The sequence below is a fragment of the Labeo rohita genome, chromosome 12 (assembly GCF_022985175.1).
Source record: "Labeo rohita strain BAU-BD-2019 chromosome 12, IGBB_LRoh.1.0, whole genome shotgun sequence".
NCBI lineage: Eukaryota > Metazoa > Chordata > Actinopteri > Cypriniformes > Cyprinidae > Labeo > Labeo rohita.
Genome location: NC_066880.1, coordinates 23,431,777 through 23,446,878, shown reverse-complemented (window position 1 = coordinate 23,446,878; position 15,102 = coordinate 23,431,777). Strand labels below are relative to the sequence as shown.

At 36.2% G+C, this 15,102-nt stretch overlaps 1 protein-coding gene across 1 annotated transcript in view; it reads left to right on the top strand.

The window, feature by feature from the left end:
* Nucleotides 1-15,102, top strand: part of ppp1r9bb (protein phosphatase 1, regulatory subunit 9Bb) — a 31,053-nt gene that overhangs the window by 5,935 nt on the left and 10,016 nt on the right. The window contains exons 2-4 of the mRNA XM_051124713.1: nt 10,356-10,488; nt 13,326-13,446; nt 13,543-13,647. Coding sequence (XP_050980670.1) covers nt 10,356-10,488; nt 13,326-13,446; nt 13,543-13,647 — 359 coding nt within the window. The remainder of the gene's footprint in view (nt 1-10,355; nt 10,489-13,325; nt 13,447-13,542; nt 13,648-15,102) is intronic.

The window sequence follows — 15,102 nt, the reverse complement described above, 5'->3', positions numbered from 1 at the left end:
TTAATTTGTGTTCTGAAGATAAACAAAGGTCTTACGGGTTTAGAACGACATAAAGGTGAGTAATTAATGATAAAATAAAAATTTTTGGGTGAACTATCCCTTTAAAATACTTTTACCATAGTAAGTGATTTGTAAACACATACATTTGTATGGCTTGTACGAATAGACCAATTTGGAGTAGACATCACAGTTACTTCACTTGGAGCTGTGTACGCATAGTGGTTGCAGAAAAACACTGGTAACAAGTGGAGGTAAACGGATAAAATCCATGGAATAAGACAAATTAAATTATATAAACTTCTATTCTGATCTGAGGGGAAAAGAGAGAATAAAAAATTGTTTTTCCTTATTACAGTTGTGAGATATAATCTCAGAACTGTAAGAATAAAGTCAGAATTTTGAAATATAAAATCAAATTGACCTTTTTTTATTCTTTTATTCCATGGCTCCATAGACTGGCACTTGAAAACCATCATTGTCTTTCACCAGATAGGCTCCACCCACAAAAAAACGCCATCCCAGTTTTGGATCTGTAAGAGTATCCCACTATCTAAACTCAATTTCATTAAATAACTGCTTATCGCTGGGTGACAAGCTCTTGTAATATGCATAGTGGTTGCAGAAAAACAGTGGTAACAAGTGGAGGTAAACGGGTAAAATCCATGGAATAAGAGCAAGAACTATTTTGTGCCTTTTGATGTTAAAATCGGAATGCAAATAATTTTTTATACAATGCGGTCGTCAAAGATGCCATTTGAAGCTAAACGCATACCTTTAAACGTACATACTATGGAGGAAAACTGCTATGAATACTCTACTTTTAAAGCATAAATTTGATTTAAGCAATAGGTCTACATAATATTCACATATGCTGTTCATAGGCGACGTATTGTGTTAGCCCCACAGTTACAGCATGAAATATTATTTAAACCTATTACTATTAACATTTTTACATAAAATTTATTTATTTTATCTCACAATTCAGATTTTTTTCGTGCAATTTTTTTCTTTTTCTCCTAATTCGGACTTTATAACTCAATTTAACTTAAAAACAGTGAGTTTGTCAGTTCTGAGGGAAAAAAAAAAACAAGAAGTGTGGGATATAAACTTCTATTCTGATCTGAGGGGAAAAGAGAAAATGACAAATTGTTTTTCCTTATTACAGTTGTGAGATATAATCGCAGAATTTCAAGAATAAAGTCAGAATTTTGAAATATAAAATCAAATTGACCTTTTTTTATTCTTTTATTCCATGGCTCCATAGACTGGCACTTGAAAACCGTAATTTTCTGTCACCAGATAGGCTCCGCCCACAAAAAACGCCATCCCTGTTTCGGATCTGTAAGAGTATCCCACTATCTAACCTCAATTTCAAAAATAACAGTGCTTATCGCTGGGTGACAAGCTCTTTGTAATATGCAGAGAACATTTTAAAAATGACATCTAATCAATATAATCTATCATTTTTTAAAATGTAACTATTTTGTACCATATCCGTGTAATTCACTAGCCATAAAGGCTATCTCGCCGGGGTTTTCTGCAACCATGATGCGCACGCATCCCGAATGTTTACAAACCTATACTTGGTCTGTACTATTGTATGCATATGTATGACTTTCATGAAGTAGTAAATTGCTCAGTAGCTCACCTGGTACAGCATTGCACTTGCAATGTGAAGCACTTGGGTATGAGTTTTGTAAAATGAGTCATAATTACAGAGCTCAATGACTTTTTTTGCCACCAGGCTGTTTAATAAACCTGCAAAAATTATATTGTTATAAGTTTTGCAAAAATATAGCCAGAGTCAATATATTTCCAATGAGCCTGGGTTGAAAAATCTGCTTTTAAGCATGCTATGGTAATGTCAAAAAAGTTGATTGAGCATTTACTTTGCACCAGCATTTCTGTGTAACCTTTAAAGTGAGTAAGAACTGTTTTTAAACCATCCATTCTCAATCTGGAGTCTTCGTACAGTGTTTTTCACTAGTGTGTGAGATCATATAGAGGCCGCAGGCCGAGGAGACAGCATTCAGTCGCTGCCAAGCTGTGGCTGCCTTTGTGTTGGTCAGTAAGTGGCCGTGTCACTCTCTCTGTCTCTCTCTCTCCTTCTGTCCCTTTTTCACCCCCTTTCTTATTTGCGGACAGAATTTGGGACAAAGTTTTCTCCCTAAATGAATTTAACAGCTCCCCGTCCAACACAAGGCCTGTTGTGCTGGCTAGGGTGTTGGGTCTTTATTAAACCTCTCTCTCTCTCCCTCTCTCTTTAGGCTGGAGAGTTGGGGCTGACCTAAGAGGCAGATCTCACACTAGCCGCTTTGTTCTTATTTTCTTCCCTCCCTCTCTCTCTCTGCCCCTCTTTCAGTTGCTCACTTCTTCTCCTCTCTGTGTCCTTCTTCAACCCATATTCATCTGTGATGAACATATTCGAGTTCATCTAGTATTCTTTTTGATTTTCATCCTCCTTTAATTTTTTTGACTGCCATGTCACTCATTCTCATTTTAATCCTTTTTTCTCCTCTCTTTCGCTTATTTCCCTGTCTCTCCTTCTTTCCCTGGCTTGGCAGTTCTTATAAATAGCAGTATTGTAGCTGTCAGTCCTCCCCTGCAAGGCGTTGCGCACACCAAACACTTAAACGTACAGCATTTTTCATTAAGTCTGTCTCTGTTTCTCTCTCTCTCTATCTGCATATAGTCAGTGTTTCATATGGGTAAAAAAATCTTTCTATATTTTACACCCTTCCATGTGGTCCAGAAACGATAAATGTCAGTTATTTTCAGCTGCTATTCAAGGTGTATATGTAACTGACATATAAACCTAAGTACCAGAGTTGTAAATGTTATTCAACATTTTTATTAGCTATAAGTTGGTGAGTGAAACTTGCAAAGAAACATCTGTGTCATATTTCATCCCAAAATAAAAATAAAAATGATATATTGCTTAAAAAATAAAAAGATGCTTTTAGAACAGTTATATCATCAAGTGGAATTGAAAAGCTTTGTGAAAGGAACAGACCAAATTATAAGTTGTTACACAATATTGTGTTACAAAGAAAATGCATGGTATTTTGCTTAAAATTTTGTTTAATGCATCATGGCTTGAGTATATTTTAGATGGTTGTTTGGGTATGAGACGAGTAAATGTGTAGCAATAAATTTCATCTGAAATTTTGTGGCATCTGTAGACAGCTGACAGATATATCCGGATCGTGCAGACAACCCAGAACTGTCTGTGAGTGAGACAGAGGGACGTTCCTCACACCTCTACGCCTGAGGGACACTACAGGAAGTTTGACTGTACTCACATCAAGGTGGCTTTGCCCTACTTTACATTCCAGCCCTGTGCACCTTTAAACCTAAATAACATATGCTAGCTTAAGAAAAAAAAGGCTGCTTATTGGTGCATTTTGGTATTATGGTTGTATTCTTATATATAATTAGAACAAAGAGGTGTGTATTTATAGGGAGTGCATGCATATTAATCGTATTTGAACAGCAGGTGTGGTTCATTCATCCATCCCTCATTTTTTACTCAGCCCCAGCACATCATTAGGATAAAATCCAGCTAGCTACAGTGTCTCACCATATGCTGCATTACTGAACAAAGCCTCAGAACAGCACGACATAGATGATGTTTAGAAATGACTGCCTAAATTCTACATTATGTTATGTTTTGCCTGCCTGGCATGTGTTTTGCATAATTGTTCTGGGAAAACTTTGTATGAGTGCAGTAAAGTGGCCCATTCTAGCGATCCATTTCCATTTATGCATTTGAAGACACCTTGATCCATTTTTCACATTATCACATTTTATCCACTTTCACATTTGTTTATACATTTCCTGGTAATCGAACACAAGACCTTGGCCTAATGTTTAAGCGACAAAGGTATAACTGGTACTAAGCAAGTTCTAGGGTATACTTAAATTCATTATTAAATAACTTTTGAATAATCTCACACACTTCTGTCTTCTTCACAACAATACAACTTCAAATACAATTGCCTCCAGGCCCAGAAAAATCTAAACTTTAAGGTAATTAAGTAAGAACTTGGATCTGTTGTTCTTCTGGAGAATTGATTGCTTGTAAAAGTGCTAAAAGCTAAGTGACACCTAGTACAATGAGTTAAAAAGAAAACTTTCTGATTTAAATGTCAATAAAGGTGCTGTAGGGTTACATAAGATGAAAAAGATAGGGAAACACTGAACTGTATTTTGCAGTGTACCCTGTTTCTTTGCCAGTATTACACAAATTTAGCTTACTTTATTAAGCCTAGTGTTTTTTAAATGTTTTATTAAAATTACATTAACTACTTATTGCCGGCCAGGGCAATGACCCAACTGATGTCTCATTGTTACAGTGTGCTCCTTTATAAATAGAAGTAGATACTGTGTGATCCACTGCATAGACTGAATCAGTTTACTTTTGCAAATAACTAAATAGATGCAAATCTCAAAACTAGCAGTGAGGCATTTGGTGCAAACTATTGCACTTCATAGACTTAGTAGTCCAAAGTTTTATACATTTGGCAGACAATTTTATCCAAAGCAACTTACATTGCATTCAAGGTGCTTATTTGCATTTAATCAATTCTTAATTTGCAGGGAATTAAATCCATGACCTTGGTGCTGTTAGCATCATGCTCTACTGATTGAGCTAGAGGAAAGCCTTTTCAATAAACAAAATACATACATGTGCATATGAGCTTTAATTGTATCCCTTGCAACTAAATTTTATTTTATTAGGGCCTGAGCACCGATGGTGCGAGGACCCTATTGGAATTGTTCAGATTTTTCTTCTTCTCCAAAATGCATTTCCAAATTGCATTTTGGAATGCCTAAACATGTTTGAAAACTCATGAAACTTTGCACACACGCCAGATGTGGTGAAAATGTACATCTGATATGGATTTCAGAAGTGGGTGTGGCAAGAAGTGGGTTATATAAGTGGCTCAATCGTGCCACCTGTAAAATTTTAACGAAGTGCCCCTCGAGCTATGTTTCAGATACATGTTCGATATTCGGTAGACACATTTATCACACCAATACCTATAAAAAAGTCCAACGGTACATAGTCCGAAAACCAATGGGAAGTCTGTTATTTTGAATTTTCTCTGCAAGTTTTGTGCCGTTTTTGCCATTTTCAGGCATATTTAAACAGACTCCTCCTAGATATTTAAACAGATCAACACCAAATTTGGTCAGTGTAATCTAAAGCCCTTTGTGACGTTAAGTTGTGAAGATCTTACGTTTTGTGTTGAAGGGTGTATCTGTGGCAGCTTGACGAACTTTGATGTTTTGCCATGAAAAAGGAAGTTGCTATAACTCAGGCATACAATGTCCGATCTGCAACAAAATTCACATGTTTGATAAAAGTCCTGTCCTGACAACATGCCCATGACCATATTTAGTCATAGCCATAGCGCCACCTTCTGGCAACAGGAAGTGGCATGTTTTACGCTCTAATGAACTCCTCATCGAGATTTAATGACATCAACATTATATTAGGTCAGTCTACTCAAAAGGCTCAATGTTAAAGGGTTGAAGGGTGTATTCGTGGGGGCCTGACAAATTTCAATGTTTCACCACGAAACAGGAAGTTGCTATAACTCAGGCAAACAATGTCCGATCTGCCCCAGTCTTTACATGTTTGATAAAACTCCTGTCCTGAACACATGCCCATGCCCATATTCAGTTATAGTCATGGCGCCACCTGCTGGCAACAGGAAGTGACGTTTCGCACTGTAACAAACTACTTTTAGTCTTTAAATGACATCAATGTTTTATTTGTTCCATCTAATCTAAAGGCCTTTGCGATGTTAAATTGTGAAGATCTTGAGTTTTCGTTAAAAGGGAGTGTCTGTGGCAGCCTAACAAAATTCAATGTTTTGCCATGGCAAAAGAAATTGTTGTAACTCAACCATACAATGTCCATTCTGCCCCAAACTTCACATGTTTGGTAAGAGTCCTGGCCTGAAGACATCTGAAAAAGTGACGTGACGTATTGTCAAGTATGGTGACCCATACTCAAAATTGGTGTTCTGCATTTAACCCATCACAAGTGCACACACACAGCAGCGAAAAGCGAACAAACACACGCATTGTGAACACACAGTGGGCAGCCATTGCTCCAGTGCCCAGGCAGCAATTGGGGGTTCAGTGCCTTGCTCAAGGGCACCTCAGTTATGGTATTGAAGGTGGAAAGAGCACTGTTCGTTCACAACCTTCAATTCCTGCCGGTGTGGGAATTGAATTGTATGCCTTTGGGTTACAAGCCCGATTCTCTAACCATTAGGCCACAACTGCCCATCTAAAGGCCAATATTCAGATATAATCATAGCACCACCTGTTGGTAGCAGGATTTCTGCACCAAACTTCATATGTTTGATAAAAGTGCTGTCCCTGAAAACATTTACATTCAGTTATAAGCATAGTGCCACCAGCTGGCAGCCGGAAGTTTGGCACATATAAATGGCTTTGACATATTTCTCCTATATTTACCATTTTAAATGCATATTGCTCGCCGTCCGCTGTTTTCCTAGAGCCCTTCAGGTGGCGGTGAGCCCAGGTGCGAGGGCTCTTTCAACACTGCTTGCAACTTTACTTAATTAATTTTTTATTTATTTATGAATACATAACATTTTATTATATTTTATAATATTGTCGGTACCATACAACATGTTATGCCTGGCTTATATCGATTTTTTTTTTAAATCTACATTTACTTAACTTGTAACAAGAAGAGTAAGAAAATATAATAACAGAAGTGCTTGAAGAGAAAGGAAGAAAAACACTGGAAAACCTCTGCCTCATGTGTATGCAGAAACATGGAGTGCCTTCTGGTGTTCACAAATCTATTCCTGTCACCTGGAACAGAACCAATCTTACTGCAACTCTCTCTTGTTCCCGACCTCAAGCAGAGTAGAAAATGTCAGTGGTTGTGGGCAACAACTTTTAACCATGCTATTTAGATGTATTCCTTTCCTACAGCCTATTAACAGTATTCCTTAAATGGGTTTTCCTGCCAGAGCTGCTCCTCCTATTTTATTTTGTTCATTGAAACAAGTGTCTTGTGTCCTCAAGTCTCAGAGTGCTTCAGCAGACATTTTTTGCATTATTATTGTCTTCAAAAAATCTACCTTAAAATGCTCATTATTGTCATGAGACTGAGACTTTGACAGGAAATTTAATTGAACACCTAAACAAGCAAATAGCAATTCCTATAGTCTATTAATCGTATTTACTGTAGATTTACTATCATTCATATCTTTAGTAGGGCAGAAGAGCCAGGATGGGACAGTTTAAGTGGAGGAGGGGTATTCCTGGCCATCTGTTAAGAGATGTGACCTACTGGTACTCTCACACAACTGGAGCACCGCTGTCTGCCTCTCTCTTCCTCTCTCTCTCAGTCAGTCCTCCCCCTCCTTAATCCGATGTTTGTGTCCACCGGGCACCACCAAAAATCCCGGCCACACAGTCTAACTGAATCATGTGGCCGTGGAAGCTGGTCTCAGCTGGTATATGTGATGCTTCATGGGATATTTTGCTGTTGGGGAATAGATGCAGGTGGAATTAAAGCACAGATGGGAGTAAAGCACAGTTTTTCTCTCAGGGGTTGCGTTTAGTGTGAGATGTGCTGCTAATAGTTAGATGCTTGTGGCAGGACATGAGTGGGTGGAATTGAGGGATGAGGATTTAGGATGCTGGTGGTTGTCTGGCACTGGGGAATAAAAGACAGTCTGGTGTTATTTTTGTTTTATTACATAACAGGAAACGGCATTCACAGTCCATTTTACTTCTGTAATGTGACTCATTTCTGTGTGAAACAGGATATTCAAGAGAAAAAGTAGAGCAGGACTTGATTTAATCCACTGAGAACTGATTGGATTCTTAGAGTACTCGTTATATGATAGGTGGGTAAAAAAATGGGCTTTGTGGTGTCAAATAACATGAAAACTCTTTTCAAAAAATACATAGCACACACAAATGGTGCAAACTATCAATTGCCAATACATTTCAAGGTTGAATTAATTAAAAGTATATTTATTTGGATTTGTCTGCCATCTTGTAGAGACTCATTTCATCAAGCTTCTTGCAATGCATTCCAGAGTTACCTTCTCTGTGAAGGACAATTGCAACATTTGGCCAAAAGAAGATACCCAAAAAGACTGCAATACAAAACTTAAATGGACATTGACATGCTGTGTATCAAAGCATGGTCACCTAGAGGATTTTACATTAACAGTATAAATTTAAAACATGCATGTGTGCTCAGGCTAGGTTAAGTTGGCGCTGGCACCCACATTAAAGAGATTATATAAAACTAGCAGTAAAGCCTCAAGAGCAGCTGTGAAGTGGGCACACCTGCTCTTCCCACACAGCTTTGCTTTCAATAGAGAGCCACTTCAATTCCATAGTCAGTGCATCAGTCTGTAGATAAAGTTATGTTTACATTCATCAGCATGTAACACTTTACTGACACAGTGTCAGTAAACAGCAAGAGACAAGTGTATCCAGTCACTGTACTGGAAGAATTACCAGCCATAAAATTACCAAAAACAGCTGTTGAGGATTTGCAAATTCTTGTTTATAAAATTTTGAGCTTCAGATTTAAGGAAAGTCTAATGCTGCTTCATGTTTGTATTAATAGTATTAATAGTATTTGCCTCAGCAATGTCATGTAGCCTTGTGCTCTTTACATGGAACATAATTACAGAGAGATTTGAAACCCAAAACAATAATTATTAACTAATGTAACTTGTGTAATCATCTGCATGTACCATTTATGATACAGACATGAATGATATCTCAAATTCTACAGCTTTTTGAGTATAGGTGTGCTATTACTTTTCAAAGTGATCAGACAACAACAAAAAGAGCAAAAAGATGGGAGGTCTTGGGGATCATGGGTCATAAAAACATGGGAAATCCTAATAAAAAAATTAGCAGGCCAAATCATTATGGTGACTGATGGAGAGTTTTGTAAATGTAAGCACATCTTCATAAAATGTAGAAATGTAGTTCTTTAGTTCATCAAGACTTCACTTAATGCTAACTAGCTTATTTAGTTAAATAAAAATAAATGAAGGTGACTGGTTAATATTATTGAATTGGCAAAAAACAACAAAAAAAAAAACAGTTTTTTTGAAACAAAGTCAGAGTGTACACTCTAAACAAAATGCTGGGTTGGGGCATAGTTTACAATATTACACTTGTTGAACAGACCGCTGGACTGTTATGGTTTTTGTGAGGTACTGGAGGGGTAAACCCCCCAGGTGCCAGTCAGAGCACCAATAATGAGGAGACAGGTGATCAAGGTGAGACTGTGTATTGGCAGAAGAAGGTAGGGCCACAGATGTACAGTCAAAAGGTGTAGATAGTCTTGTGGTCAGCGACTAACACCTTGATGTTAAATCTGCAGCAATCACCACAAACAAACTAGAATCGTCATCCTTTCAGCCGAAGGCTTGATCAGATCACGCAAACTCAGCAAAACAATGGCAGCTCAACGAACTACGCTGCCCTCTTTCGTAATATTACTGCAACTACAGTTTCATAACAAAAGTCCCTCTCGCAGAAGCCTTTAATACAACACACATTTAAACTTGTTTAACAAGCATTTTAGAAATAAAAAATGGAACATGTTAAAGTAGCATTTTAATCTAAGTGTATTCAACCATTCTCTGTAATCAGTTTTCACAGAAATTATGCTAATTGGTGTGTTGGCGAAATCTAGATGGGCTGCTGTTAGCCAGGGGAACTATGAACCTCAGACTGCCGCTGCCTCACGTTTCACTCTTAGCTGAAAGATGCCATGACTGACTTCATAACCTGCCCATAAACAAACAGTACTTAGATTAGAGAACGTAATTTAACATCAAATTAAAATTATATTTTAATACAGTATTATAACGAATAACATCAATTTATGTTATGCAAGGCAAAAGGCGTTTCCATCACGTGAAACGACCGCTGCTGACGCAGCTGACATCTTGTCCTTGTACATTGCGTTGCATAAAATAATATAATTTACAGCACAGTAACCCAGTGGTTGGGTAGAGAAAATATAACCCTGCTGGGTTATTAAAAATGACCCAGCAGCTTAGTTACAGAAAAACTAGTCAGCACCCGGGTAAAAAAAATATAAAAAAAATAACCCAATAAAATGACCCAACAAGCTGAACCCAGCATTTGGGTTAAAAACATAACCCAGCATTTTTAGAGTGTACTTGTTGAAAGCTGAATCTGGAATCTGGAAGAATATCTGGCTGTTGTGTAATGTATTTTCCTATTGAATCTACTATTGAAAAGCATGTTTCTGATGCACATATGTGGTTATTAACATATGATCAAATTTTCAGGTGTTCACTACCTATTCTAATGAGGACTACGACAGGAGGAATGATGACGTGGACCCCATGGCTGCTTCTGCTGAGTATGAGCTGGAGAAACGTGTGGAAAGGCTGGACCTGTTCCCCGTTGAACTGGAGAAAGGTATTTGGGGAGAGGGGGTTGAAATGATTGATGCATTGAGGAATCAATAAGTGGGTAGATATGTTGATGGATGATGGATGAAAAGATTAGATATTGACAGTATAGATGGATGGATTGATGGATAGATAAATGGTTGAAGAAATTGAAGCAATTAATCATGTCTTTTTCATGTTGTCATTTACATTGGTCAGATTTCATTTTTGCACATTTAAATGACATTGCATAAAGGGAACACTACTTGTACAGTCATTTAAGGGGAGACACTGCAGGCAAAAACTATGCTTTCTGGTTTTTCATGATGTGTTTTTTCAGACTAGTGGAAAGAAAACTTCCAAAAGACACTGTTAAGTGTTTCTTTTATAGCACTTTATCTATTTGTGTCAATAGATTTCAATTACAAAATATATTTTTAAAGGCCATTTTCCCAAAATGAGCTTTTTCTTCTACATTGAGCCATAAATGTCCACTTCAGTAACACTTATACACACCAAACTTTATATTGCTATTCCTGTATCCTGATGGTTTTTACAGAGAGATTTGTTCATATATAATTTGCTTGATTATATACATTTTATTCACCCCAAAATAGTGAAAACATTGATATATATATATATATATATATAAAGAATATTGAAACTGACTTCATCCAGTGTTTAAATTTTTGTACTAGACATTTATGCAAATTAGTGCATATTTCATTAAACACTGCCTCTTTTACATTTTTAAACCTAACACTTTATAAAACTTGTAATACAAAAAATGTTTCTCACCTTAAAATTAAATAAAGCTACTAAATCCTTTCACAAACTTCCTATCCACAAGGCTGTTTGCAAAGTGTACATACAGTGGTCACTTTAAGGAAGTAATTGTGGCATTAGAATGCAGGATGAATAATTTAAAGCGAATGTAACAATTCAAAATAAAAAAGTAGTCATGTATAGATTTGTGTAGGGTGTTTCAATACAGTAGAATCCCGCACCTTTTCAACTATTTATTTCAAGTGCTTTGCCCCTTGGAGTGAGTAGGGCATAGTGAAGCTCACCTTTGAAAAGAATTCACCCTATGAGTCATAGAACACCAGGTGGACATATTCACTTGAATGGTAGGCTATTTCTTTTTTAAAAACTGATTTAAAAGCAGTTTATGTGGTAGAGACAGTGTCTTAATAAATGTGCTTCAATGAAAATGTAATCTCAATATTTTATAGAGTGTTGTAGTAATAAAAAAGTTTGATAAAAACAGTAAGACACGTAAGACAAGTGAGACAAGCCTTCCCTAGTAAAAAAGTAATACATTTAAAATGCATTTATTTTATACTAAGTATAGTTAAAATCTATTAACATAATTACTGACATATCGCTTGAGACTTACTGATATAAAAATTGCAATTAAACTTTATTTGGAGTACTACTTGTGCACAATGCATATTTCTTAATATTAAAGGAGAAGTCCATTTCCAGAACAACAATTTACAGATAATATATTCACCCACTTGTCATCCAAGATGTTCATGTCTTTCTTCAGTCTTAAAGAAATAGTGGTTTTTGAGGAAAATATTTCAGGAATTTTCTCCATATAATGGACTGATATGGTGCCCCGAGTTTGAACTTCCAAAATGCAGTTTAAATGCGGCTTCAAACTATCCAAAATGTGGTTGTAAACGATCCCAGCCGAGGAAGAAGGGTCTTATCTAGCAAAACAATCAGTTACTTTCATTAAAAAATACAATTTAAATACTTTTTAATCGTAAACGACCCTCTTGTCTTGCTCTCCCTGAACTCGGTGTATTCTGGCTCAAGACAGTTAGGATATGTTGAAAAACTCTGACCGTATTTTCTCCCTCAACTTAAAAAATAATTTCAAAATCATCCTACAACACTGCAAAAGTTCTGACCCAGTCTTTGCAAAGTGAACATGCAAAGAAGATCAAACACTCTTAACAAAAAAGGTAAAACAGCAATATAGGATGATTTTGAAGTTGAGGGAGAACATGAAATGGGAGCTTTTGAGATCTGGAAAAGCAAGACAAGACGAGCGTTTGACATTAAAAAGTATATCAATTGTATTATTTTTATGAAAATAACAGATTGTTACTCTAGATAAGACTAAACTAAAAATAAAAGTATTTTAAATACATTTTAGTATATTTATTTTTCACTAGGGTTGCTGTATCTTAAATATACTTCACTGAATTTTGCGAGTAAGAACACCCTTGAGCTGTAACTATATTCACAATATAGCAAATAAAAGTGTTAGAGAGTAACTGAAGGTGTGTTTCACAGTACATGTATATTTTTCTGAACCATATTTTGCAAGCAGTGAGAGTATTCTGTGCAGAAAAATAAAACACAATGTAGTGTAGTAGTTACCCAGTAATATTGTATTTTGACATTTAAGGCAAAAATTATACAGTTAATTATACACATAAAAATTATAGATGACTGAAGTCAAGTCAAGTCACCTTTATTCATATAGCGCTTTATATAATACAGATTGTGCCCAGCTTTACAGTGTTAAACAGCAAAATAGGTTTTAAATAATGCAAAAAAAGGTAATTCTGCTGTAAAGAAGCTCTAAAGAGAGAACAACAGTAAACAGTAGTGAATAGTGTATACACTATAATAGTGTATATTAACATTCTTATTTGCATATTAAAATTACAAGTGTGATACATATCTTTACCGATGTTAAAATCAGGTTTTAAATTGACAGTGGCCTAAAAGGCCCTTTTGTGATTCTTTGTGAAGTTGAATGGAACATTTTCATACTGTGATGAACAGAACTTGTACACTAAATTCTGTGGATTGAGTTCTCCATGTTTTGTTGTCCATCAACAGACAACGAGGGTTTGGGTATCAGTATTATTGGGATGGGTGCTGGAGCTGACATGGGTCTGGAGAAGCTTGGCATTTTCGTCAAGACCGTCACAGAGGGAGGGGCGGCTCATCGGGATGGCAGGTAGATGTTATGCATTTTCCACAGCATAGTAGTTCTCAACTTAATTACTGAAACTCATTTCACACTGGTCACATTGTTCACTTTTGTCTCTTTCAGAATCCAGGTGAACGATTTGATAGTGGAGGTGGATGGAACAAGTCTGGTTGGTGTAACTCAAAGTTTTGCTGCCTCTGTCCTGAGAAACACATCTGGCACAGTTCGGTAAGATCAGGTGGATTTACAACAATGTGGTACACAAGTCATCTCCCTGCTGATATCTAATTTCATTTAAGTCCCATTTCTCAAATTGTTTTATATTTATCTACAGACACCTAAAACTGAAGTTCACTTTTGATGTTCACAGAAGCTAATTTGGTATTCATCAATTAAGTTTTAATTGTAAATGTTTACTGTATAATTAGTAGGGTATGTATTGAGAATAGCTGTAGAATTTGTTCATCAGACAGCAGATCTGTGACAAAACTGCATTTCTGTGATTCATGTAGCAGCTTAAAAATAATCAAACACAGACTGAGCATCACTTATTTACCTAATTTGTATCCTTTGTTTTGACATCATTTCATCGTCACATTAGCTCTAAAACAGCTTCCTGTTTATGATATCGCCCCATTTATACTTTGTTCCCTTACCAAAATCACTTGGACACATTACATCATAATTACAACTTCCGAAATCTGAGTAGGAACTTCCCAGAAGGAACTGAAGGCAGTAATAAATACAAAGTAATTAGAGACTGTACTTTTGACTCCATGACAGCTTGATTTTTAGTTTCTTTATTTTAAACTCTCTTACTTTATGTATACATTTTGTATGAATTCATGACAGACACTTGTGTAATATTTTACAATTGTCTGCAGCTGTATTGTGTGTAATATTTGTATGCTCAGAAACAGTTCATGAAATTAACTTTTTGGCTTATTTTCCCTCATTTAAAACTCAAATATAGTGTCTTAAAGTGTTTAAAGAGTGATTAGGGGTCATTGACTTTATCTTTGTCATTATCTTTCCCTAAGCTTTTCCTAGTTCATTCAGCCAGTGGGGATCATTGTGACAGTTATAATTATGATGTGTAACAAAGACTGTATTTAGAAGAGAAGAATATTTCATTATGATAGATGAGTGTTAACGGGGGAGGCGAGAACAAGGAGAGGGTTATATGCAACCAGACACTGGGTGGAGGAGACACACACAGCGTAGGAGCAAAGAAAAGGGAGGAAATTGAGGATGGATAAATATAAAGCAGGGGAGACAGACCAGCAAAGAGGGATTTGTAAGAGCTTTATCAAAAGTAAACAACAGTATAAATCTTGTTGCCATTGTACATCACTGTAAATATTATCTTCTCGTAATTTTTGACTGACCTTACAAGAAGATGTTTAGAAGTACTCTTTCAAAAGGCACAAAAAGAGCATTTATATATAATTATTTATGAAGTCAAATCTTATGTTGCTGGCTGTATTATAACTTGCTACTGTGCAAATTTCAGTGCAGATTGCTTTATTGTAATGCAATAACTGTTGAATTATAGGCCATTACTGATTCTGAAGAATGCAAAGAAGGCATTTGTTAATTCTAATGGTCATTGTAAGTGGAGAAATGTATGAAAATGCACTATATGACCCCTTTAAAAGCTAAATTCAAAGTATTTATCTAAAG